This window comes from Ascoidea rubescens (assembly GCF_001661345.1).
Source record: "Ascoidea rubescens DSM 1968 unplaced genomic scaffold ASCRUscaffold_2, whole genome shotgun sequence".
In the NCBI taxonomy this organism is placed as follows: domain Eukaryota; kingdom Fungi; phylum Ascomycota; class Saccharomycetes; order Ascoideales; family Ascoideaceae; genus Ascoidea; species Ascoidea rubescens.
The window spans coordinates 872,712-898,703 of NW_017962914.1; the positions used below are offsets into that span (position 1 = coordinate 872,712).

The following is a 25,992-nucleotide window of genomic DNA, read 5'->3' on the forward strand; positions in this document are numbered from 1 at the left end:
ACAAGTTAAATAATTCGATTGAGATAATACTGAGATTGACTGAGCAATGTCGTGAATTGTTTCAAACTGGGAGACCATTAAGGATAATTCAGATGGTGAATCAGACGAGTCAGATAAAGGAAGTTTCACCGAAACTTGGATCATCAGAGGCTCGACAAAATCGTTAGCTTCATTCTTTTCGGAGCCTTGAGATGGCTCAGTAGATTCAGCAGATTCAGCGGATTCAGCAGGGTCAGTAACATCGGCTTTTTGAGCCTCTTTCACTTGAGGAGCCAGCTCAGGTTTTTTGGTTTGTTCAACATTTCCATTGGATTCAGGAATTGTAGTAACTGGCTGGGCACTTTCAACCTTTAAATCAGCGCTCATTCTTTGGAAAATGAAAGTTGTAACAACTAGAGACTAGAAAAACAAAAAGATAACAATGTATTGGACAAAAAAAAGATTATAAATAAGCTGAAAGAAGATATTTACAAGAGGAACAATAAAGGTGTATTTACTATATATCTCTTTTCTATGACCTGCGTTCTACACCAGTCATAAATCGTGGAGTTGATCTTGAAAAAATGGTGAAAAAATTTTGGAGTGCAATTCCGAAGCTGAAATTTGCGGTGAAAGCGCGGTTTATGCCGGTCTCCGCGTCCACGGAAGCTCAACGGTTATGCAGATGGTGCATACGGCGCGGATCAGAGCTCGTCGTGGAAATCCGCAAGATCCGCATCAAAGTCCTCCTCAGAATCAGAAGCAGCAGAATCAGCAGAATCAGAAGCACTAACCAGATGTATTTCGGCCTCCTTGAGCTCCACCGCCTTTATTTGCTTTGCTTCTTCTCGCAAAGCTGTGATCTCATCGTCGTAGTCGCTCCATTCTTTGATTTGACGTCTTGCTCGATCCAATTTCGGTTCTCTGGTGAGTGGATTGTTACAGAGATCAATTGTTTTAGCAGTTCTCAAGCTTTCGTCTGAGCACCATGTCTCGCACCATAACCAGTCCTGAGGCAATGAGAAGATTTTAATTTCCTTTTGCAAGTTGTTTGGCAAATCTTGGTCCAAATTGGATAATGAATTTGGGTCTGCAGATAAAGATTGATAATGCTGTCTTAACCGATCTCCAGCTGCAATTCCTCTGAATTTTTTCAAATCAATCACATAAAGCGCGCTGATATGGTATTTATACTCATCTCCTAATAAATTGGCCCAATACCCTTGTTTCCAAAATCGAAATCCCTCCATTTCTTTTCTTGAATCACACATTGGTGTATATCCATATGGCGCACCTTTCAAATTCAAGTCAACTAACTCTTTCAAATCTGTTCTGCAAATTTGATCTGAATCAACAAATATCACTTTATCTAAATCTTGAGGGAAAATCACATCTAAAAACAATATCTTATAGCCCCAAAACGTTCTTTGTTTTTCTCTTTGAGGTCTTAACCAAAATGGCCATTTATATGTTATCAACTCGTATTTGAAATCATACTTCTTAGCTAAATATGGTAGAAATTCCTTGAATGATGGTGACATAAAATTCTCAATTAACCAAAATTTGATACTATGCTTTGTATGTTTTCTAACAGATGCTGTCATTATACTTAGAAATCTTTCATATAAGTGTCCACTTGCAATTGTAAAAATATTAATATCCGCTTTATCCAAATTATAATTTGAACCAACCAATTCATTATCTTTGCCACTAATCTTATTAAAAACATTTTTCAATAACCTTGGTAATTTATTCACTATTCCGTCTAAATTCAATATTTTCTTAAATGTACTTGCATCAAAATCATCCGCATCTTGATCATTTTTAATAATCAAGCTACTACCTTCCATTCCAGGGTTTTTAACAAATCTTGGAAAAATTGTCAATCCATTCATATCTGAAATACCAAGATATGAATCATTCCTAGAAATCTTTTTTCCCTCATTGTCAATGATGAAAATGTCATTAATTGAATAAATCTCCCTAGATTTAGAATTTGGTTTAATTTGAAACTTCCATAGCCCAGGGTTGGATTTTAACTGCAAATACCCAAGATTAGCCATGATGTTAGTATCTGAATATGTTTTATCTTGAACATCAATTAGCTCAACTTGAGCTCCCACTGGAGGAATTTTCTTTTCAATATCTTTACTATGCCCTTCAATTAATATATTTCTCAACTCATAAATTCCTTCAACATAACCGAATTCTGTAGAATCAAGTTTAATATTATCAAGATCCCAAATCGATGTTTTAGGCATAACAATCCATGACGTTGAAACATCCATATCTAATGTAAATAATGTCTTTTCAGGCACATTTTCAAATTTCGCATTGTAATTGTTTCTATCAATTTCCCCACTATCAGAATCAAATGTAACATTCGAAAGATATAACCCACGATAAAATCTTTTGATACTAATCTCGCTCATTTCCAAATCTGGTTGAAGTAAAATAGTAATATGACAAAGATTAGAAAATCTGGCTAAATTTGTAAAACCGTCTAGCATTGTTAATATCTTTTGAGATTCTTCACTAATAGGATCAATAATTGCAACAATCTCTAGATCTGCCAAATCTTTAGATCTAAAAACTGATTTAGCATTTTCATTACCGATTTCAATTGAAACATCTTCATAAGTGATTGAAGATAAATCATACCTAGTGATTTTTTCACCAATCTGATAATCAACTTGGTTAGTGTCAAAAAAGCTCTTGGTTAAAACCGTTGATAACAATTCAAACCAATCATAATAGTCTTTAAATAAGGTTATTTCAGTTTTTTGGTATATCAAAATCTGATTTTTAAACGAAATATCAAGATCTGTTCTTAAAATATCAATGGGTTTTAATCTATTTTCAATTTCATATAGAACTAAGAAATCTATTTCTTTTTCAGTGAACAATTCTTCTTCACTATTAAATTTAATCAATCTGCTGTTCACAATAATTACTGGAGCATAATTATAAGCTTCAATATCAATATCAATTGATTTAAGTAAACTGATAACTTCCTTGTTAAAATGTTGTTTGTGTTGATCTTTAAACTCAATTAAATTTGAGTTTCTTTCAATAATATCCACAACTAATTCCATTGTATCCTTTAATGTAATTGATTTGCCAATATTTTTATTAGTAAGAGATTCTTTGATTTTTTTGAAATTAGAGTTATCTATAGCGGTATTTACTAATTTGATTCTGGCTTTATAATCTTGGTCATATTCGAATAGACTATACTCCATTTTAAGCAATTCAACCACTTCTTTCAAAAATGGTTTTGAATTAAAATCACCAATTAAATAAGTAGTTATTGGAATTTTCTGTTCGGAATTAATTCTTCTTATTTTTTTTTCGTATTGAAACTCAACAGTGTTTTCTTGAATTTTTTCATTATATCTGATTGTTTTAAAAAATTCTTCAGAGAAAAATTTATAAGTAAACCCTTCATCAATAATTCCATCATCAATTCCTTTAATATTATCGTGTTCAGGCATTATTTTCAAATTACGGGAAGATAAAGATTTTTCATAAAGATAATCAATTAATTTTTTATTTTCAAACTCTTTGTTTTTCGAGGAAAGATTTTCTTGGATAATTTTAGCGATTAAATTAACGTCTTTGTATAATTGATTTGCAATAGCATATTGCCATTGGTTGTATTTATCGAATTCAGTAAAGACACCATCAATTATAATATAAGGTTTTTTAATTGCATAATTTTTTAAAAAAAAGGAATTATCATATTCATCGAGGTTATAGTCGTCTTCATTGTTATTATAGTGATCTAGTAATTCTTTTTTAACTTTTCCTGGAGAATTACTTAGTCGTTCTAAAAAGCTGTATAAATCCTTTTTCGAATTTACTTGATCATTATAACCAGTTTTATAAAATTTGTGAAACAATAACTTATTGATCAATTTTTCATCTTCATTTTTATCAGAGGCATTTTGTAAAATTGGTAAAAATCCAATTCTTTGGGGAATCCCTCTATCTAAAATTAAGGAGGATATTGACATTGCGATATTTAATAAGCTATCATCATTTAAATTTAAAACAAAAATCATATCAAATAAATTTTCCTTTAAGTTTGGTAATTGGCCAGGACGAATTTCCTTTGATTGTTGTAGAAAAATGCTTCTGTCTATCTTTAAATGGCTATAAAAGGAATCACTTTCAATATCGTTTAAATAAAAAAACTTATCGCCTAATATGTGAGAATTTTTATTTAAATTAAATCGTTTAAATAGATTATTAGAATTTGATTTAAAATTTCTTCTTAGATAAGTTAGCATAAAGGCAAATCTTGTTAGAATGCTTTTTGAATTAAAAGTTGATAGTTTTAGATTTTTTTTCAAAAAATGAATCAAGTTCAATTCGTTATTGAATAAGTTAATTAGGTTGAAAAAATTAAATTTTGAATCAGATAAGGGTTTACCATTGATATAAAGGCCGATTGAATCCTTTGATAACCCAATTTTCGAATTTGAATTTGTTATATCGATTATATTTTTAATTTTTTGATCTCTTTTTTTGTTAATTTTAAAAGATTTTGAAAAGGCGATTAAATTTGAAAATTTGGGAAAGTCATTTAAAATTTGAATTAATCTCTTAAAGTTTGTGTATGAATTGTTAGAGTAATTTAGTACATAGTTGACTAATTTTAAATCTAAGTTTTTAATTCTCTTTTTTGGAACTGATTGAATATCAGAAAAATGAGTGTTTAGGATATCAGAGTCATCAGTATCAATTTTTTCGATATTTGAGTTTTGTTTTGAGTTTGAGTTTGAATTTGAATTTGAATTGTTAAAGACATCTCTATCGTCAATTACAATATAATCTGTTCTTTTTAGAGTTAAATCAACACCATAACCACTTAATAATTCATAATCAATTTTTGTATTATATTCAGGGATATATCTCCAAACAAAATTCAATTTTTTTGCTAAAACATTTTGGTATAAAGAAATAAAGAAATTTTTAAATGAGGGATCATTAATATTACCATAAAGAATCAAAAGAGGAAGATTATTTGTAGAGTAATTACCAATAACTCTATCAAATGGCAAAATTAACTCATTAATTTTGTTATTATTGTTGTTACTATTGTCGATTTGCAAAGCGAATAAATCAGTTGGATCCGATATAATTTTGTCATCAAATAGGATCCAGGAATCCCTTGGGGAGGACTGAGGGATGTTGAAATTAGGTATAACGGACGAATTATAGTAATTGTAATGGGATATAACTGTTGGAGAATAATAGTGGTTTGCTAAGTAAATATCATAAACCAATTTTGAATCGTTGTTTAATAAAGTGTTAAAAGTGTTGTCATAGTAAAATTTATCGTTGAAAACTGGGGAGAGTTCGCAAGCATCAGACAAGTCAATTGAGTTGATTGCATCGATATCATGAATACTCAGAGCATCTATGTCGTTGATGTTCAACAATTTCAAAATCGTTGGCAAATAAAGAGACTCATTCTGGTTTGAAATTGTTTCTAGTATCTGCAAAGCAAATGGGGGATTCAGCCAGCTGGAGTAGAGCTTGACATTGACAGAGTTCTGGGAAGAAGCAAGACTGCTGGCAATTGCTAGCATATAGGAGAAATACAGTAGAAGAGCGTAGGAGAACCATCTGGAGCTGGACATTGGTGGCAAGGCAGCTGTGAGGCGATCTTTTGCAGTTGATTCACCATCTTCAGCATCTTTCACCATCTCTGATCCTCTCATCTTTCCACGGCCACGGGTCCAGTAGTTAAGGCCGGGCGGCGCTATTGAGGAGCGGTTCCGGATAAAGCAAAGGACGAATGCCGCTTTTTTATCAGCTGCCGTTTTTTGCGAGGTTTTCGGAGTGAAAAAAGGCTCTCCTCAGCATCTCCCAGAAGTCTCCCAGAAATAGGTTGGAGATGGGTATATATGGACTGAAGAATCGCTGGCTGGTCAAGCAGAGAGAGTGCTAGGTCAATGTTATTGCTATTCGACAGAGAATGAGTCCCTCGTCTCAGTATTTGAAGTTGCAGTCGCATCCCTATGTCAAGCACTTAGGCTCATCGACTTCAAAGTTCAATCCAATTTCTTATCTACTCCATGACAATTCGAACCACAACGAGGACTTGTTCACTGGGGGCACATTGAGTGGGTCGCATTTGATATCCAAATACCCCATATTGTTTTCGAAATACGAGAACTGCAAAAATTTTAATCGAGAGGCCTTTTTAAAGAGAAACGAGATATCAAATGAATTAATTGGGTTTTTCCATTTGGGACAAAAACTAAGTGGCCAGGTTAATATTGTTCATGGTGGGTTATTGGCGACTTTGTTGGATGAAAATCTTTACAGATGCTGCGTACCATTTATTGAGAATAAAATTGGTGTTACGGCTAATTTGAATTTGAATTACAAGAATCCAACTTATACCAATTCATTTATTGTTTTGCATGCTAAATTGTTAAGAATAGAAGATGAGAGGAAATTTTTTTGTTATGGCAAAATCGAGAGTCTAAAATTCAATGAAAAGGAAGAGGGAAATGAAAAGGAGAAAGGTGATAAAGAGATCTTGGACCACTATTTAAATAAGAATAATATTGATGATGATATTAAGCACAATTTGAATAAGACTAAAAATCCCAAGAAAGAGTTGTTAGTTGAGGCTAATATTTTAGTTATGAAACCCAAATGGGTTTAAAATTAGTCAATAAATTAATTTAAATTTATTTATCTATTTATCTATTTATTTATTTGTTAATTTATATAGATATCTAGCCATGTAGTAAGAAAAAAAATAAAAAAAAATATGTTATCTATAATGGATGTAATTAAAATTATTAAAATTGAAAAGTAATTCAAATATAATTGAATTGAAATAGAAATGTAATGAAGCCCTCCACCAAATAAAAATATAATAAAATGACATAAAATAAAATAAAAATAAAAATAAAATATTGGTAAAAGTATAAGTATAAGTATAAGTATAAGTATAAGTATAAGTATAAGTAAAAGTAAAATAAATATGAGTATAATAATGATAATGAAGTAAAGATTATAATCTTTTGAGGTGAATTAAAGGTGAATAAGATTAATATAATAATCAATATTATAATTAATATTGATCAGATTGAAAATCAGGAGCCCACTTGGGTTCAATAACTAAAATATTAGCCTCAACTAATAAATTGTGATTTGGATTTTTGGCATGATTCAAGCAATAATTGATATCATTATCAATATCATTTTCATTCAAATAATAGTTTAAAATACTATTAGTATCATAATTGCTATTGCTGTTATCGTCAATTAGCAAATTTTCAATTTTCCCATAACAGTAAAACTTTCGTTGTTTCTCAACTCTAGTTATCTTTGCATGTAACATGATAAATGAATCAGAAAAAGTGGGATTCTTATAATTGATGTTCAAGTTAGCTGTAACGCCAAATTTCTTTGAGTTCTTGAATAATGGAACACAACATCTATAAAGATTCTCATCCAACAAAGTCGCCAATAGCCCACCATGAACGATGTTAAACTGGCCATTCAACTGGTTTCCCAAATGAAAAAACGCGATAATCTCATTATGAATATCCTCGTCATTCGCACCATCAGCATTACCGGCACATCCACCGTCGTCCCTGGTAAGCAACTTAGAAAAGATGATGGGATTGGAAATCAAATCAGAGCCAGCCAACGTGTGAGAGGTTAACAAGCCATTGGTTCTGTTGACGTTGGTGTCAAAAACATGGCTGATCTGGTGGAAGTCCTTCGAAGCCTGCAAGTGCTGAACATAGGGATGGTTGAGAAGATGGAGGTGATAAGCATCGACTTCCTGTGAATGTAAAACTGGCTTGGTCATGGTGTAATCAGCAATCAGAGACTCACAGTAAAGCTTGATCAAAAGAGTGGCAAACCTTAATAGAAGCTGATCAGCAAAGTGTTCTTTTTGCTCGTTGCAAAGGAAGAACAGCAGCTTTTATACTCTCAGCAACACAGAAGAGCCCCGTGCCTGTGGTTCCTGCAGCCACCCACGCCACTGGAAGTGACCTGATTTTTGCCATCAGGAGACTGTCTTCTTCTTGTTGCCTGTGCTGCCTCTGCTGTTTGTGCTTCCTTAGCTGCCTCTGCCTCTTCTGCCGCCATGTCCTGCCACCACCAACATCACTCCCACCAGCACCACGATGGGCCGCCCATTCCTACCAACGCCTCTCAGTCGTTGTTGTGCCAAATAGATCTCTTGAACCTCTCAGCCTTGAACATCAAACAGCCCAACGACAAGATCAAGCTGATCTTCCAGAAGAGCGCCAACGATGACCCCCACAGCAAATACAACATATCAGAATATGTTTCGAGCGATTTGGATAGCCAAATTATTTTGAAGATTCCATTCAATGCCAACGTTAAGCTATTTTCAATAATCCTAAGAACAAATGGCTCTTCCAAAAAGTGTCCCAAGACAATTAAATTTTTCAAAAATCGTCTGGATTTAGATTTTGATACAATTGATAACGTAAAACCGTTATATGAAGTCACCCATCCTTTATTGGGCTATTTAGATAATAATTTAAACGCCGATGAAGCCATAGATGAAAATGATTTGACTTTTGTTGAGCATTATTTATCGAGAAGATTATTTACTGGTCTAACTCATTTGACAATTTATTTTCAAAATTCTTATAGTGACAATGACGACTCAGATTCAACTTCTAATCTGGAAAGCGATAGTCAAGACAGTGATAGTGACGATGAGGAAGATTTAACTATGTATTATATAGAATTAAGAGGCGATTCCACTGCTTTAACCAAAAACCCTGTAATTACTATTTATGAAGCTGCTGCTAATCCTACTGACCACAAAGCTTTTATAAAAGATACGAAATTCAATTCTCAATCCAATTATTAATTTTTCAATTAATTTGCGAATTAATTTTCTTGAAATGTCCAACTATTTTTAACAAAGTTGTCAATCATTTGATCTCTTTTTTTTCTGTTTTTTTCATCGTTTTGATTGATTAACTTTAAATAAACTATGAAAATCGGTATTTTATATAATTTATCAATATTAGTTAAAAGATGGTCCAATTTCTGTTTATTACTAAAGTCATCTTTGGAAATTGAATTAATTTTACAAAGATTTTTCTTGTGTTTTGGATTCAATTTGCTGTTGTAATATAGGTATTTATTAAACTGTAATAAATTATTATAATTTAATTTTTTTTCACCACCATCATCAGTGTTTTTATTTTTATTTTTATTTTTATTTTCATTTTCATTTTTATTTTCATTTTTATTAGCAAGTTTGACAATTTTTTTATTATTTTTAACCAATTTTTTGAAAATCTCAACTATCGAAATTAATTTTTGTATTGAATTCATTTCACCAATTAATATTATGCTGTCATTTGAAGTTGATTTGTTATCACTTAAAGTTGATTTGTTACCACTTGAAGTCAATTTGTTGTACATTTCATTGATTTTTTTATTGATATTATCATTAATATTGATAGTTATTCTAATTTTATTATTAATATCAACTTTACTCTTAATATCATCTTTAATCAATTGATTTAAACTGTCGTTGACCAATTTATTAAAAGTTTCATCATCTTTATCCTTTTGTCTTATCAAATCCGTTTTATCTTCATCAATATCAATGTTATAAGAGCTCAATTTAGTAGAATCGATTTCTATATCTAGATCTAGATCTAGATCCACATCTCTATCTGATTTTTTTTTGTTTTTTTTATCTTGTTTATCTTGTTTATGTTTTTTATTTGTATGATTAATAATTTTTCTTTTTTTCTTAGGAGGTTGATTATCGAGTGCACCAGCTGGAAAGGTTTTCCCCATTATTAATCCAGTATACATTTATATCCTAGTTTCTTGTTATCTGATAGCGAGAGTTGGTGTGCTTTCAATATTGTTCCCTGATTGAGTAAATAAAATTTTAGCGGAAGTTTGAAATTTCAGTCATCAATTTTGTGAGTTAAAATCGCTTAGTAAANAAAAAAAAAAAAAAGATAACTGCTTAGAGATTTATCTGATATCGAGAATATAAACTGATTATTATTCTATATACTGTAAATTACTTCAACAGTGTATTGTTTCAACAGCATACTATTGATTCAATATTCAAAATGGTGCATAAAGCAGAATATTTGGATATACATCCTACCGAAATATCGAGCGTTTTGGCTGGAGGATATTTCCATCCATTGCTAAGAGAATGGCAACAAGGTGCTCAATTACACAAAAAAATGTTCATTTTCCCACTATTTGTGTCTGATATCGAAGATGAAGAGACAGATATTCCTTCTTTGCCAAACATCAAAAGAAGAGGCGTCAAGACGTTGATTCCCTATGTTGCTTCGCTCGTTGAAAAGGGCCTTTCGTCTGTTATCTTGTTTGGAGTGCCATTGACCAAAGAAAAGGATCCCGAGGGAACATTGGCAGATGATCCTGAGGGACCAGTTATCCAGGCCATCAAGGCATTGCGAAAGAACTTCCCTGATTTGTTTGTGATGTGTGATGTGTGTCTTTGCGAGTATACCTCCCATGGACACTGTGGGGTCTTATATGAGGATGGGTCGATCAACAGAGAAACGTCGGTGAGAAGAATCGCAGCAGTGGCAGTGAACTACGCCAAAGCTGGAGCCCACTCAGTAGCCCCCTCAGACATGATCGATGGTAGAATCAAGGACATGAAGTTGGGTCTCATCAAGGCTGGGTTGGCCCACAGATGCTTTGTGATGAGCTACGCAGCCAAATTCTCCGGGAACCTCTATGGGCCCTTCAGGGACGCAGCAGGCTCAGCACCCAGTCATGGCGACAGAAAGTGCTACCAACTTCCCTCTGGAGGCAAGGGGTTGGCCAGAAGAGCCTTAATGAGAGATCTTGCAGAGGGAACCGACGGTGTGATAGTCAAACCCTCGACGTTCTACTTGGACGTCATCTCTGAGGCCTCGAATATCTGCCAGGACATTCCCATTTGCACCTATCATGTTAGTGGCGAGTACGCTATGCTCCATGCAGCTGCTGAGAAGGGTGTGGTGGACTTGAAGAGCATTGCTTTCGAGGCCCACAACGGCTTTCTCAGAGCAGGCGCCAGGTTGATCATCTCGTACTTCACGCCAGAGTTCTTGGAGTGGTTGGAGCAGTAGGAGCAGAGCAAGGGAAGAGCACTCGAAGAGCACCTCGAGACACAGCTCAGGCTCCCGTGCTGCAGCGCCAGCACCATGTAAATAGCAAATACACGTCCATCTCTGCTTCTTCTCCTGTATTTCTTGCCACTGCTTTGCGAGGTTCGGCGCTTAACTTCATCCACTGTGTCCTGTTCCTTATCACTCTCCAGGTCCACCACCCTCAGTCCCAGTTCCACTGCTCTCAGTTGCCATGAACAAGCCCAATCAAACCGCCAACAATGTCGACAACCCCCAGAACAACGCCAGCAAAGAAAAAGAGAACACTTTTGCCAACACCACCAGGTCCAGAATGACCTCCAGAGCAAACACTGAAAAGCACAACAGCCACTACTTAAAACCAGAATTCAGCTCTGGGCCAAGCTATGTTCCCTACAACGATTACGAGTTTCGCAGAATCTCTCTTGCTCTAGACAAAAAATTGGGCCCAGAATACATCTCCAAAAGACCAAATGGTGCTGGAAGCGTCCATTATCTCGAAGGTTGGAAGGCCATTAACCTTGCCAACAAAGTCTTCGGTTTCAATGGCTGGTATACCGAAATTAAAGACATGACGATAGACTTTGTTGATACTGTCAGACAAAAATTCAATGTGGGTGTTTCTGTGATAATTAGAATAACTCTCAAAGATGGAACCTTCAGAGAGGATATTGGTTACGGAACAATCGAAAACTCAAGAACAAAAGCTGGTGCTCTAGAAAAATGTAAAAAAGAAGCTATAACTGACGCTCTAAAAAGATGCTTGAGATCTTTTGGCAATTCCTTGGGTAATTGCTTGTACGATAAGGACTTTGTCAAATTTATTCAAAAGGATATTAGTAAAAACACACTAGATTATGATCCACATTCGTTATTAAGAAATCCCTCAGATGAACAGGACTTAGGCCTGATAAGACCTTCTTCCAGTTTAAATCCAATAAATGAAATAATTAAATACCAAGATTTTGAATCGAAAAATAACCTTAAACTATTTTCCCCATACTACATCAACGATAAATTAATTGAACCAATACCTCAAAAGGATATAAGTCAAATTCACATTCAAAACAAAAACAGAAACCAGATCAAACTAGACATTAAAAAAAATTTACCGAATCCATCTCCTGTCAATCGTACCAATAATCGTAATAACAATAATAACAATAATACTACTACTAACACCAATAACAAAAAAACAAACTATGACCCAAGATTCGATCAACAATCCATACAAACCATATACGATAAATTAAAAAAGGAAAACCCTTATTACGATCCCGATTACGATCATTTATCATCCAAAAGAATCCTTTATGGTTCTAATATCGATCAAAGTGACATGGATTACGAATTTGGCGATTCCCTATTTAGTGACGAAATTGCTGCTTCTCAAGATTTTAATAATGGCTTGACAGATAACGATTTTAATCTAGTATTAAGTAAGACAACACCTTCAGATCAATTTGATTCAAATGACGATTCTCAAAATTCTAACATTATAGATAAAAAGAAAAACCAAGAATTAAACTCAAATTTTAAGACGAAAGATGTAAATGATCTTAAAAATATCCAATACAACCAAACTAAACAAGATATCAAAGATATCAAAAATATCGAAGATATCAAAGATACCAAAGACATCAAAGATATTGAAAACAATCAAAACAATCAAAACAATCAAAATAATGAAAATGATGAAATGGATGGCGATATCACCATTACTATTTCTTCAAATGAAAACTCAAAAAATATAAAAAACGAAGAAATGGATATCGATACTGTAAATGCTCAAAATATTCAAAATGATATTCAAAATGATATTCAAAATAAAACTTTGCAAATTGAAAATGATAAAACCACTAAAGTAAATGAAAAAAAAAATAAAAAAGAAAGCAATCTCGAAAATATAAAACAACATAAAGAAAACGCTATTATTGAAGACGATTCTAGAGAACCACTCAAAAGATTGCCTGAAAACATCCCAAAAAAAGTTAAATGGTTTAGTGCAAGACAAGCTGAACAAGTTCAATCAAATTCGCCTTTACCCCCAGAAAAAGCATTTGACCATACTTATCAGTCACCATCACTTCGAAAAACAGTTGATCACTCAAGGTCAATGCCAATTAAACGATCTCTAGTTCAGGAAACAAATGTCAATATTACTAACTACAATATTAACAAAAACTTCTCACTGCCTTTACCAAGAAAGATTAATGGCACATTACAAGCACCTTTAAGAAACGCCAAATCCAATTTGAAAAGATTGCATGCAAATTTAACATCGATAACAAAAAATGGCTCTAGTTCAAAAGTAAATAACAATATTTCAGCGATAACAACCACCACAACAACCACTACTACTACTACTACACCAACTAAACCAATTACAAGCAAAGAAGAGAAAAAAATTGAACCTGTTGATAAATAGTCTAGACTTTTATTCAAAGAATAATTAATTGAAATAACTAAATAAGTGCACTCTGTTTTTTAATTGATTTAATTCACTTATTCTAATTCTAATATAGAAATTGATAAAAACTGTAGGAATATATTTGGGTCTAATTAGAAATCGGTGAAGTTAAAAAAAAAAAAAAGAACAGGTAAAGAAAACCCACAAGTAGATTAAAAAACTAAATAAACAAACAAATAATAGAAGCAAAATAAGTATAGTTAATATAGTTATAATTTAAACAGTTTCAGAGAAAATAAATTTTTTCAACTCGGTGTATGCCTTTTCCAAATCATCGTTAACAATAATTTGATCGTGAACACCAGTTTTAGCAAATTCCATCTCCTTGCTGGCAGTATCGATTCTCTTTTTCAACGATTCTGGAGTTTCAGTGCCTCTGCCCTCCAATCTGTTGTGCAATTCGGTAATGGATGGAGGTGATAAGAACAAATATCTTGCATTCAAATCTGTCTTCTTGACTGAAATAACGCCCTGCATATCGATATCTAATATACAGGTCTTTTTGGCTACTTTTGAGACATCTTCAACAGCTTTGATGGTAGTTCCATAGTAGTTTCCAGAAAACTGAGCCCATTCGATGAACTTATTTTCATCTATCAAAGTCTTGAATTCGTCAACAGTGACAAAGTTGTAGTCTTTCCCATTAACTTCACCTGGTCTGGGTTTACGGGTAGTGTTGGAAACAGAGAAGCCAAAGCTGTCAGGAAACTCAGCAAACAACTTCTTCAACAAGGTTGACTTTCCAGCACCAGAAGGACCAGAAACAACAATTGGACGACCTGCCATGATACTGCTAGGTGAATACTGCGAATATGGTGATTTCGTTACAATATGGGTGATATTGCTTTGCTTGCAAACTAAAAAAGCGAACCGTATTCTAGAAAATATCAGAGAGTTATAAGTAGAAAACATCTAAGGCCATTTTCAAAAAGAAAGTAAAACCAAAAAGTTCCAGCTTAACATTGTTCGATCCAACAAAAAAACGAAGAAATGCCAACTCAGAGCAATTCTCAGATTCCGAATTGGGAACGGCCTGCATTAGGAAGCCTTTTTGTCGAATTGGAGGCTTTTCAGAGAGGTTGATATTACAAAGAGGTGAAACGATTAGCTGTGTATCAAAAATATATAAAATTATATAAAAATTATGTAAAGGCTACAGAAAAAGTGGAAAAAAAAAACAGGAGAAAAAAAAATTATTGCAAGATTAAGAATAAAATCATATACCAAACTACTTTTTGCTCATAACAAACCAAATTCAATAGGAAGTCTAATCTAATTCTTCAGTCATGTTAACATCACCGTCATTGTCATTCTTAGACTTTCTTTCTGCTGCAATTTTTTCAGCTAATTCTTGAGCTCTTTTGGCCTCTTGCTTGCTTTTTGATGATTGTCTTTCCTCTTCTTGTTTGGCCAAGTATCTGCCTCTGATTAAATTACCAATTGAGGCCAATTCTTCATATTTGGCAATATAACGAGCCTTGGTAGTATCGTAACCTTCATCGTATAACCAATCTTCAGTTTTCAACAACATGTCAGATAATTTATCCTTTTCTTCTTGACTTGCAAATGGAGCGTAAATATCTTCGAGTTTACCTCTCAAGTCATATATGTATTCTTCCAAGGCATTCTTACGCTCTTCGGTATCAGCAACTAATTTGTCTTCCATAACCATTGAGTTTTCATGTTCGATTAATTCACTTCTTAATTGATCTGGTAAAGCTAAGAATTCACCAGTAATCACTAAATCGTTCTTTTTAACCAATTTTTTGACCTCTTTGAAAACTGGTTCGTCATCTTCTTTGGCATCAGGGTTGATAACTTCTTCTTTAACCAATTTTTCAACAACAGTATAAGCTTTGTCAACGGAGACTAAACCGGATGGATCTAATCTTAATTTTAACCTACAACTTATACTTTCAGCACCTTCTTCCAACTCAACACCTTTGATGTTCCATTTAGCCAATATTTCGGGAGTTCCTTTGGGTAACTCTTTAACATTGGTATATTTGGCACCAATTTGGAAGTCCTTTGATCTATACAAAGTGATTAATTTAGCAGAAGGGTATGATGCACCTTTACCAAAAACTTCCATATGATCAACGTCTTCTTGGTCTTCTTCCCAAAAGTAGGTGATTGAGTAAGGATTATAGTCTTCAAATTTGAATGGACGAACTCTTAAGGTTGGAGAGTGAATAGCGCAAATAAAAGCGGCACCTCTAGCAATAGCTTCGTCTTGATTTAAAGTAAAGGATAATTTTTTGCCAAAGATTTCAATTAGTTTGGCTTTTATGGCTGGAACTCTTGTGGTTCCACCAATGACTTCGATTGTGTCGACATCAGTTGGTTTGATGCCAGCGGCTTCACAGGCAGCTAAAACAGGAGCAGGAACTTTTTCTAATAGTGGTTGAACTAAGCTTTCTAATTCTTCTCTCTTTAAATGAGAACGGACATCAACATCGTTCATTAAGGATTCAATACTGATTGGGGCTTCAGAGTTGGCACTCAAAACCTTTTTCAATTTTTCACTTGCTTGAATGACTCTGTTGTAAGCTTTGGGATTTGTTCTGATATCAAATTTATGTTTTGATTTGAACTCGTCAGCCAAATGTTCGGTTATAGCGATATCAAAATCCCTACCACCAAAATGCTTGTCACTAGCTGAGCCTAAGACCTTTAGTTCGCCCCTTTTGATTGCCACAATTGAGACAGAGTAAGAAGAATGGCCGATATCTATAAAGGCAACAGTTTTTGGTTTGTCTTCAGGAAGATCGTTTTGTTTAAAGACACCATAACCAACGGCAGCAGCAGTGAGTTCATTGACAATTCTGACAGGATTTAAACCAGCAATAATAGCAGCATCGGCTAAAGCACGACGTTGTTGTTCAGTGTACCAAACAGGAACAGCAACACAAATATCTTTGATGATTCCCTTCACTTCTTTGGCGGTGGTTTGTTTGATTTTATTGAGATACATAGCAGCTAATTGAGTAGCAGAGAATTCAGTTTGTTTGCCCAAAAATCTAACTTTGGTACCAACTTTGCCATTAAGATCAATCAAAGGAGAAGTAAAGTATTTACTCTCGATTTGGACATCGTTGTCAGTGAAGTTTTTACCTAAAATTCTCTTCAAGTTACCAACAGTGTTTTTAATATTTGAATTTTGTTGATTTTTGGCAGATTCACCAATAGCTCTATTTTTCATACCAAAACCAACTAAGGTTGGGGTAGAACGATTAGACACTTCATTAACAACAATATCAATGCCTCTGTTTCTAGCAACAGCTATAACAGAGTTGTTGTTGCCGAAATCAAAACCAAAGGGAACACTCATTGTGGACTAGATGTATAAAGCAAATTGGAACAGAAATGGAGATATATAGTATAGTATAATAGATCTAGAGATAACTATAATATTCAGTAGATGATGGCCAAAAATTTTCTCAGGCAAAAATTTTGGGTTGTTATATACAAATTTGAAAGTGAAAAATCAACACTCACCAACTGGGAGAAAAACTGCTAGAACCTTCGAGAAAAACCCTGTATATGTGGGCTGGATAACGGGGTCACGGGCGCGAAGACAAGAGAATGGCTACGTAATCCCTGTGCAATCAGTACGAGTGCTAGTCACGAGAGACAGACGAGTCCCACACCCAAAGGTAGCACCAACACATCAGTGTTGTTTTGGCGGCAAAAGCACCAGGACCGTTGTCGCCAAAAAAAGGCTGTTGAGGAGAGAAAAACGTTTCGGAAATAACAGTGCAAAAACAGTGCAAAAACAATGCAAAAACAAAGCGTTTGAACAGCACAGCAACAGAAGAAGCAAAGAACTTTCTGCCCTCGGAAAGCTGCTGTTTTCCTGTGTTTAGCCGGATATCACGTGGGACTTGGTTTGATTTTTGGTTTCGAAATTTTGAAGTGAAAAATGGAGCAGAGAAAAGGAAGTTCAGGAAACTGGAAGGAGAAACAGCTGCAATGGGCTCCAGTGTGCGAAACGATGTCTTGAAAAAGAACAAGAGAAGAAGAAAGAAGAGAAGAACAGAGGGTATGTGTTGTTGGTTAGTTGGTTTTTGAATTTCAGCGATGTACTAACAGGTTTCTCACCAGACTTTTCATCCGATAGCGATTCCTCTGATTCTGATAATAACGATAATGATCAGCCCAGTGTAATTGAAATTGAAGTAGATGACGACAGTGACCAGCCAGATCACAAAAAGCCTATGGTAGAACACGCAGGAGAGACAGCTTCTCCAAAACCTGATTTGATCTCAAATTTGTCACCTAGCGAGATCGATAGCTTGAGAATCAGAACATCCCAGGCCAGAAAGAAATTGAACAAAATCACTTTATCCAACTTTGAAAATGAGCTTCAGAACAAGAATAATAACAACGATTTATCTGAAACCTCATTTGATAGGTCTTCCATAAACTTATCTGCGTTCAAAAATCATATAAAAAACAGATCAAACATACTAAATAGAGACATAAATGACATTCTCAATACCGATGACACTACAGCCCATACTAAGGACAATATAGACACCATAAACACAATGGATATTGATGAAAATCTATCTCCATTGCAAATTGAGAGGAAAAACAGTCTATTAGACGATTATTTAAGTCTATTGATTAATACCTACGATGATGATCTAGATAAATTACGATCTTCTAGTGATTTTAATAACAATACCTCTTTGATATTGCTAGCAAATTTGCTCAAAAATTCTGGTAATATTTTTTCAATAGATAATTTAGATATGATTTTAAATAAACATTAGTCCATTAATCAACCAAGCAAATAACTAAACAACCAAATAATTTATTAATTTAATAGCAGATGAATAAAACCAATTACGAGGTGGTAGCTTGATTCAAATTGAATGTTATTTATTAAACTATCTATCTATTACACAATATACTAATCTAATCTAATCTAATCTAATCTAATCTATCCTAAATACATTTAATTTTTTTAATTTTTTTTATTTAAAGTGAAAAATATAAATACATACAAAACAGACCAAAACCACTACCAAAAAAATGAAATAAATTACCTTGAATTTAACCAATTTCAACAAAAAAAATTAATTATCTACAACTACATTATCATCAAAAATATTCGTCCAGCTATTTACAAAGTTTACCAAAAAAAAGTTTCTTTTCAGTTCTTAATAAAAAAAAGCCGGATCAAATAAAACAAAAAAATCATCAAAATTATCTTATGATTATAAATAAAAGCTTAAAAAAATTTCAAAACAAAAACATAAAAAAAATTAAAGTTGAAAATTAAAAACTCTTTCTCAATAAATATTATCCAGACTTTTTTTTGGTTGTTTTTTCTTTATTCTTGGAATATTATCAAATTAAACTTGAAAAAAAATCCTATACCAACAAGGAAATCTTTAAGGTATTGAAAAATTCATTGCTTACCAGAAATCAATACCAATGACTAATGCCAATAAAGCCATTCTAACATATAATCCATATCTCATTTGTCTGAAATATGCTGCTCTTTGATCAAAATCAACTTCTTCTTTGATTTCATTAACTCTAGGTAATGGATGCATAATACACATGTGTTGTTTAGCATATGATAAGATATTGTTATCAATCACATATGCATTTTTGAATTTTTCATAAATTGCACGATCTGAAAATCTTTCTTCTTGAACTCTTGTAATATAAAGCACGTCTGACTCAGAAACAATTGCTGGTGTTAACTCTTCAGTTTCACCACTCAACAAATGTGATCTTTCTAAACTGTCCTTAATTTCTGAAGGCAATGATAATTCCTTTGGAGAAACTAATTGGATTCGGACTTGATAGTTTTTCAATAATTGACATAAAGAATGAACTGGTCTACCATATTTAAGATCACCAACAAATGTGATAGTCAACCCATTCACTGTACCTAACTCTTCTCTAATAGTGAATAAATCTAAAAATGCTTGTGTTGGATGTTCTCTAGATCCATTTCCACAATTAATAATAGGAACTGGCGAATATTTTGCAGCAATCGCAGCAGAGTTTTCATCTGGATGACGAATGGCAATACCATCAGAATATGAAGCTAAGGTTCTAATTGTATCTTGTAATGTTTCACCCTTTTTGACAGAAGAAGATTCCGATTTAACTGAAACAACTTTACCGCCCAATCTTATCATAGCTGCCTCTGTAGAAGTACATGTTCTAGTTGATGGCTCGTAAAACATAGTGGTCAATAATCTCCCCTTCAATAATTCCAAACAGCCAACTCTTTGGACACATAATTTCATTTCTTGAGCTACTGCAAATAGAATGTGCAAATCAGATCTTTTGAATTGTTGAACAGATAATATTGATTTCTTCAAGAAAGGATTATTACCTCTAATAAATGACTCAATAGCACCGGGAGCAGATAATTCGTGTGGCATAGGTAAATATAATAGATCCTTAACATCTTTACTTTCACTTTCGATAATAGCGCTGTCATCTAATAAATCAAATGGCTTGATAGCGGATGGTCTTCTTGGAGCTGAAAATGAAAATCTTGATAATCTTGGTGATTTCAAAATATCTGTTTTACTGATGGTTTTAGTGTCTTTTTTGGAAACTGTGGTTCTCAAACAATCAGTGTCGGTAGCTTCAAGTGGTATGTTTTTACCTAGAGCAGTAATCAATAATTTGGCACACTTGACATTTGTGACCAATGGAACAGCAAAATCAATAGCCATTCTTCTAGATTTGTAACCCTTTGAAATATAATTGGCAGGTCTTCTGAATCTGTTAGAGGACGGTAAATTTATGTACAAGTCAATTAAATTGTTGGCCAAGTGATCTGTCAAAGAATATTCGGAAACTTCATTTTCAATTTCAAGAAAATTGATTGGAACTAAATGTTCATGGTAATAGTTATAAGTACCAGCAGTAGCAAATAACTTGTAACCTTGTTTGACAAGATTCTTAATAAATGGCAACAACTCGGTTTTTTCTTTATATGAGCCAATACTTAATAAAATGTTTTTCTTTGGTAGGGGCAATCCGGATGCAACAAAAGCTTTTAGATAAGCTTCATATTGGTTTTTGGCAATAGAAGCAACTTCACCAGTTGAGGCCATTTCAACACCGAGAATAGGGTCAGCACCCGATAATCTAGAAAATGAAAACTGGGGAACTTTAATACCAACATAATCATCAGGCAATTTTTCGTTAGGATATGGTTTGACAGGTAATCCAACAATAGCTTTGGTTGCCATTTCAATCAAATCAGTGCCCACAACTTTAGAAACAAATGGAAAAGATCTGGATGCTCTAACATTACACTCAATAACTTTGATTTCATCATCTTTAGCGATAAACTGAATATTCATAGGACCAGTGATACATAGAGCTTCCGCAATCTTGGCCGTAGCAACAACAATTTTGGCCACTGTGTGTTTGGACAAATCTTGTGGTGGACAAACCAAAGTAGCATCACCGGAATGAACACCAGCGTTTTCAACATGCTCTGAAACGACATGCATTATAAGTTTACCATCATTGGCAACGGCGTCCATTTCAATTTCTTTAGCGTTCTCTATGAATTTGGTGATAACAACCGGATAATCACGATTAACAGCAGCAGCTTCTTGTAAGAATGTTCTGAGTTGCTCAGGAGAATGTGATACATTCATGGCTGCACCACTAAGAACATAAGAAGGTCTGACTAAAACTGGATAACTAACCTTGTCAGCAAACGCATAAGCTTCTTCGATAGAGGTCAATTCTTTCCATTCGGGTTGATCAACATGGATGTTATCAAGCATACGACTAAATTTGTAACGGTTTTCAGCTGAATCAATGGATTCTGGATTAGTACCTAAAATGTTGATCCTTTGTCTGTGCAATGTTAAAGCAATGTTGTTCGAGGTTTGACCACCCATAGAAATGATTACACCAGATGATTTTTCTAATTCATAGATATCAAGGACTCTTTCTAAGTTAATGGTTTCAAAATAAAGTCTGTCAGCTTCGTCATAATCAGTAGAAACAGTTTCTGGATTATAATTGATCATGACTGTCTTGAATCCTTGTTCTCTAAGAGTTCTAATAGCTCTGACAGCACACCAATCAAATTCAACTGATGAACCAATTCTGTAAACACCACTACCCAATACGATAATACCATTATCATTGAATTCAAGATCGCTTGAATTGGCATTATATGTCAAATAAAGATAATTAGTGTGACATGGAAATTCAGCAGCAACAGTATCAATTTGTTTGGCAAATGGAATAATTCCCATTTCTTTTCTCAAGTTTCTAATAAAGATTTCGTTAGAGTTTAAGAATTTTGCAATTTGTCTGTCTTCAAAACCTAATTGTTTAGCCTCCCTGAATATATGTTTTGGCAAGTTTTCTTTAGTTCTATATGACAGGATTTTCTCACCGAATTTAATCAAGTAATTTAATTTATTTAAAAACCATTTGTCAATCTTTGTCAATGACCAAATTTTATCGACAGTGTAACCATTTGATAATGCGTTAGCAACAGCGAATAATCTTTGGTCGGATGGTGTTTGCAATTCAGTATCAATATCAATGGACATCAACGCTTGAGTTTCGTTAAAACCGATGTTATGATAGTCAGTTGAACGAATAGCTTTTTGGATCGCTTCTTCAAAGTTACGACCAATTGACATGACTTCACCAACAGATTTCATGGAACTATTCAAAGAACTTGAAACTCGGGTGAATTTCTTTAAGTCCCATCTTGGAATCTTGACAACAATATAGTCAAGAGATGGTTCAAAACAAGAATAAGTTGATTGGGTGACTGAGTTTCTAATCTCGTTCAAAGGAATATTAAGACCTAGTTTGGCAGCAGTATAAGCAAGAGGATAACCAGTGGCTTTTGAAGCTAAAGCAGATGATCTAGAAAGACGGGCATTGACCTCAATAATACAGTATTCCTTTGAAGTTGGATTCAAAGCATATTGAATATTACATTCACCAACAACACCCAAATGTCTAATAACATTGACAGCAGTGGATCTAAGCATCATATAATCTTCATCAGACAAAGTTTGAGAGGGTGCAACAACAATGGAATCACCAGTATGAATACCTAATGGATCGAAATTTTCCATATTACAAACAGTGATACAGTTATCGAAAGCATCTCTGACAACTTCATATTCAATTTCTTTCCAACCTTTCATTGATCTCTCAACCAAAACTTGAGGAGAAGTAGCAAATGCTTTTTCACATAATTCAGTTAATTGTTGCTCGTTATCAGCAAAACCTGAACCTAAACCACCCAAAGCATAAGCGGCTCTAACAATGACTGGGAACCCAATTTTTTTAACAGCATTAAGGGCTTCTTCGATGGAAGATGCAGTTTCTGATTTAGCACATTTTTCACCAATGGAGTCCATTGATCTAGCAAATAATTCTCTATCTTCGGTTGTGATAATAGTTTGGATTGGTGTACCAAGAACCTTGACTCCCAAAGACTCAAATTCATCCTTTAATTGGATACCAACATTAAGTGCAGTTTGGCCACCAAAGGTGCAGTAGATAGAATCTGGTTTTTCTTTGATAATAACTTTTCTAACGAATTCTGGGGTAACAGGCAAAAAATAAACCTTATCAGCTAGACCCTTAGAAGTTTGAATGGTAGCAATGTTTGGATTTATAAGAACAGTGTAAATGCCTTCTTCTTTTAACGCTTTGATAGCTTGAGAGCCAGAGTAATCGAATTCACCGGCCTGACCAATAGAAAGACCACCAGAACCAAGAACCAAACATTTTTTGGTTCTGACAACAGGATGTTTTAATTTATTTTCAGTCAAGTTACCGCCAGGGAATTCAACAGCCTTTTTGATACCATCAATAGCTTGCAAGATGGAATCTATAAAGACATCGAATAAAAATTCAGTATCTTTTGGACCAGGAGCTGATTCTGGATGAAATTGAACTGAAAAAATTGGTAATGATTTGTGGTAGATACCTTCATTGGAACCATCATTAGCGTTTACAAACAATTCATCCCAATCTTCAGATAAAGTTGATTTGTCAACAGCAAAACCGTGATTTTGAGAGGTGATGTAGCAGGAACCAGAGATGGTTGAAGTACAAGGAATATTTTGACCTCTGTTACCAAATTTCAACTTAACAGTTTTAGCGCCAGAAGCTCTGGCGATCAATTGGTGACCAAGACAAATACCGAATATTGGAGTTTTAGCTTGTTTGATGGCAGTAGACAAATATTTTGTTACTAGCATTTGAGGGTCACCTGGACCATTTGAGACGAATAAACCATCGTAGTCCTCATTGAGAAAGTTGTAATCGTATGGAACAACTTTTATTTCAACACCTCTTTTAACAAAGCATCTAATTTGGTTGTATTTCATGCCAACGTCAACTGCTAATATTCTCAATGTTTTACCAGTTTTGTGGTTCTTGATTAAGGGAACCGAAGGAGGAGGAACATAAAGCTGTGGATATGAGATTGAGACCTTTGCAACCAAGTTTTGAGTATTTGGGTCAATCCATTCGGGAATATCATATAAGGATTCCCAAGCAGCATCTAGAACAAAAGGTAGAGATTTGTTTGGAAAAGGGTAGTTTAGTCTACCAAGCATAGAACCACAGTCTCTGATGTGTTTTGTGAGAGCCCTAGTATCAATACCGTATATAGCAGGAATGTTCTGTTCTTTTAACCAGTCACCAAGAGAAGAAGTGGCCAAGTAGTGAGAGTAATCTTCGGTATAATGAGCAACGACCAAACCAGCAATGTGAATTCTATTTGATTCGAAATATTTTGGTAGGGATTTTATCAAGTTATCAGGAATAGATCTGTTGGGAACACCATAATTGCCGATTAAAGGGTAAGTTAGCACAAGAATCTGGCCTTCGAAGGATGGATCAGTGAGAGATTCGGGATAGCCAACCATGTTGGTGGAAAAGACTAGTTCGCCAGCGACAGATTTGGGGGCACCGAATGAGTAACCGCATAATTTAGTTCCATCTTTGAGTTCAAGAACAGTTATTTTATCGTTATAATTTTGCTGGGGAGATATAGAAGGTAGAGGAGTAGTGAGATCGATGATTGGGGCAGACATGATTTGGTGAAATACTGAATAAACTCACTTTGCTTCTTGACTTGATTAAGGGGAAACAGAGACAGAACCAGAACCGGAACCAGAAAGGAGAAGCAAAAAGGTTATTAGAGCAATAGACTTTTGAAGAACCAAAACTAGAGAAAAAAGAAAAAATGTAGGATTTCAAGAAAAAAAACAAGATATTGAAACAATATATAAAGAAAAAACCCAACGAAAAACCAAATAAAAGAAACAGCCTATAAACGAAAAGGAACAATAAAATTGTAAAACTTTTGTAAAAAAAATATAAAAAGCTGCAAAAATTTACAAAAATTTACAAAAAATTATGAAAAATTATGAAAATTTCAAAAAAAAATTTTTTTTTTCAACGATGACTATTCGGCTAAGTTTTTCGATGCAATGAGTTGGTAGGGTTACAAATACTAAGTTTGACAAATTTGGGCAGTTGAGATGATTTCAAGTTTTCGCGACGATAATTGTCAAACAGGTTTGTATGTGTTGCGAAAAAATGGGTGAAGATAGGTGACAATAGGTGACAATAGATGAAGATTGCGACGAAATAAATAAAAAAGACGGCGAAAAAACAAGGGAAAACAGGGCAAATATTAGTGATTACCAAAGATTGTAGCAACCCTTTAGGAAGGGATTTTGTGAGACAGTTGAATGATTTGAGTGGGAGAATAGTATGAAGAGAACCCTTTGGTTTCACAATGCAGAAAGAATTAGATCATAGGAGATCATTGAGATGGAAAAAACGAGCGAAAAAGGCGGGAAGGAACAAAGTTGGGACAAATTGGAGTTTCAAAAGTGTTTTTGAAATAGAGGATGAGATGTTCAATCAGATAGGTAATTAAATATTATTTGACAGTGTAAGGCAGGATAAGAGATGGAAATGGTAGAGAAGAAATAAAAAAAAAGAAAGGCAAAGGATATGAATATGGATACGGATATGGATACGGATATGGATACGGATATGGATCAAGAAATTGCCCTCAATTTTTATTATTGTTCAGTTTGGACCAAGATATGATAAAGTTGGTGGATGATTTGGTGAATTAGAATGGAATGGAATAAGTTGAAGTGAAATAAGACAATATTTCGTTTTAGTGAGATAATTGAAAGAAAAGTAAAAGAATAAAAGAACGATATCCATTATTATAAAGTCATATTGTTGGTGGTGATATATAATTTCATGAGTGGAAAGCTGGGTGTAGAAAGATAAGTTTAAGGCAACATAATTAATTTACGATGAAGAAAGCTTATTGTGAGATAGGATGATAAAGAGCTACGAAAT

General features: G+C 34.0%; 11 protein-coding genes across 11 annotated transcripts; 5 read left to right on the forward strand and 6 right to left on the reverse strand.

Annotated features, from left to right (window-relative positions):
• Positions 1 to 444: 444 nt before the first annotated feature.
• On the reverse strand, positions 445 to 5,650 carry ASCRUDRAFT_126269 (glycosyltransferase family 24 protein). Its single transcript, XM_020188950.1, has one exon. The coding sequence runs from the start codon at positions 5,625 to 5,627 to the stop codon at positions 684 to 686; it is 4,944 nt and encodes a 1,647-aa protein (XP_020049288.1). The 5' UTR covers positions 5,628 to 5,650; the 3' UTR covers positions 445 to 683.
• Positions 5,651 to 5,913: 263 nt separating this feature from the next.
• ASCRUDRAFT_74413 (PaaI family thioesterase) lies at positions 5,914 to 6,845 on the forward strand. Its single transcript, XM_020192672.1, has one exon. The coding sequence runs from the start codon at positions 5,966 to 5,968 to the stop codon at positions 6,662 to 6,664; it is 699 nt and encodes a 232-aa protein (XP_020049289.1). The 5' UTR covers positions 5,914 to 5,965; the 3' UTR covers positions 6,665 to 6,845.
• A 233-nt stretch (positions 6,846 to 7,078) lies between these two features.
• Positions 7,079 to 7,825, reverse strand: ASCRUDRAFT_6593 (PaaI family thioesterase; the record flags this gene model as incomplete). The annotated part of the gene is made up of 1 exon (XM_020191365.1): positions 7,079 to 7,825. The coding sequence occupies one exon, from the start codon at positions 7,823 to 7,825 to the stop codon at positions 7,079 to 7,081; it is 747 nt and encodes a 248-aa protein (XP_020049290.1).
• Positions 7,826 to 8,060: 235 nt separating this feature from the next.
• Positions 8,061 to 9,180, forward strand: ASCRUDRAFT_74414 (PITH domain-containing protein). The gene has a single exon (XM_020192673.1). It carries the CDS (start codon positions 8,108 to 8,110, stop codon positions 8,867 to 8,869), a length of 762 nt encoding a protein of 253 aa, XP_020049291.1. The 5' UTR covers positions 8,061 to 8,107; the 3' UTR covers positions 8,870 to 9,180.
• POP6 (ribonuclease P/MRP protein subunit POP6) lies at positions 9,120 to 9,816 on the reverse strand (the record flags this gene model as incomplete). Its single annotated transcript, XM_020191574.1, has 2 exons — positions 9,120 to 9,127; positions 9,189 to 9,816. The coding sequence occupies 2 exons, from the start codon at positions 9,814 to 9,816 to the stop codon at positions 9,120 to 9,122; spliced, it is 636 nt and encodes a 211-aa protein (XP_020049292.1).
• Positions 9,817 to 9,969: 153 nt separating this feature from the next.
• HEM2 (porphobilinogen synthase HEM2) lies at positions 9,970 to 11,242 on the forward strand. The gene has a single exon (XM_020188951.1). It carries the CDS (start codon positions 10,104 to 10,106, stop codon positions 11,124 to 11,126), a length of 1,023 nt encoding a protein of 340 aa, XP_020049293.1. The 5' UTR covers positions 9,970 to 10,103; the 3' UTR covers positions 11,127 to 11,242.
• Positions 11,243 to 11,457: 215 nt separating this feature from the next.
• Positions 11,458 to 13,572, forward strand: ASCRUDRAFT_31311 (recombination protein Rad52; the record flags this gene model as incomplete). Its single annotated transcript, XM_020190261.1, has 2 exons — positions 11,458 to 11,958; positions 12,685 to 13,572. The coding sequence occupies 2 exons, from the start codon at positions 11,458 to 11,460 to the stop codon at positions 13,570 to 13,572; spliced, it is 1,389 nt and encodes a 462-aa protein (XP_020049294.1).
• A 258-nt stretch (positions 13,573 to 13,830) lies between these two features.
• Positions 13,831 to 14,400, reverse strand: GUK1 (guanylate kinase; the record flags this gene model as incomplete). The annotated part of the gene is made up of 1 exon (XM_020191575.1): positions 13,831 to 14,400. The coding sequence occupies one exon, from the start codon at positions 14,398 to 14,400 to the stop codon at positions 13,831 to 13,833; it is 570 nt and encodes a 189-aa protein (XP_020049295.1).
• Positions 14,401 to 14,721: 321 nt separating this feature from the next.
• Positions 14,722 to 17,048, reverse strand: SSE1 (adenyl-nucleotide exchange factor SSE1). The gene has a single exon (XM_020194869.1). It carries the CDS (start codon positions 16,943 to 16,945, stop codon positions 14,882 to 14,884), a length of 2,064 nt encoding a protein of 687 aa, XP_020049296.1. The 5' UTR covers positions 16,946 to 17,048; the 3' UTR covers positions 14,722 to 14,881.
• A 505-nt stretch (positions 17,049 to 17,553) lies between these two features.
• On the forward strand, positions 17,554 to 18,542 carry ASCRUDRAFT_74417 (uncharacterized protein). Its single transcript, XM_020192674.1, has 2 exons — positions 17,554 to 17,656; positions 17,719 to 18,542. The coding sequence occupies exons 1-2, from the start codon at positions 17,587 to 17,589 to the stop codon at positions 18,390 to 18,392; spliced, it is 744 nt and encodes a 247-aa protein (XP_020049297.1). The 5' UTR covers positions 17,554 to 17,586; the 3' UTR covers positions 18,393 to 18,542.
• A 283-nt stretch (positions 18,543 to 18,825) lies between these two features.
• Positions 18,826 to 24,935, reverse strand: URA2 (bifunctional carbamoylphosphate synthetase/aspartate transcarbamylase). Its single transcript, XM_020192675.1, has one exon. The coding sequence runs from the start codon at positions 24,696 to 24,698 to the stop codon at positions 19,041 to 19,043; it is 5,658 nt and encodes a 1,885-aa protein (XP_020049298.1). The 5' UTR covers positions 24,699 to 24,935; the 3' UTR covers positions 18,826 to 19,040.
• Positions 24,936 to 25,992: the final 1,057 nt, after the last annotated feature.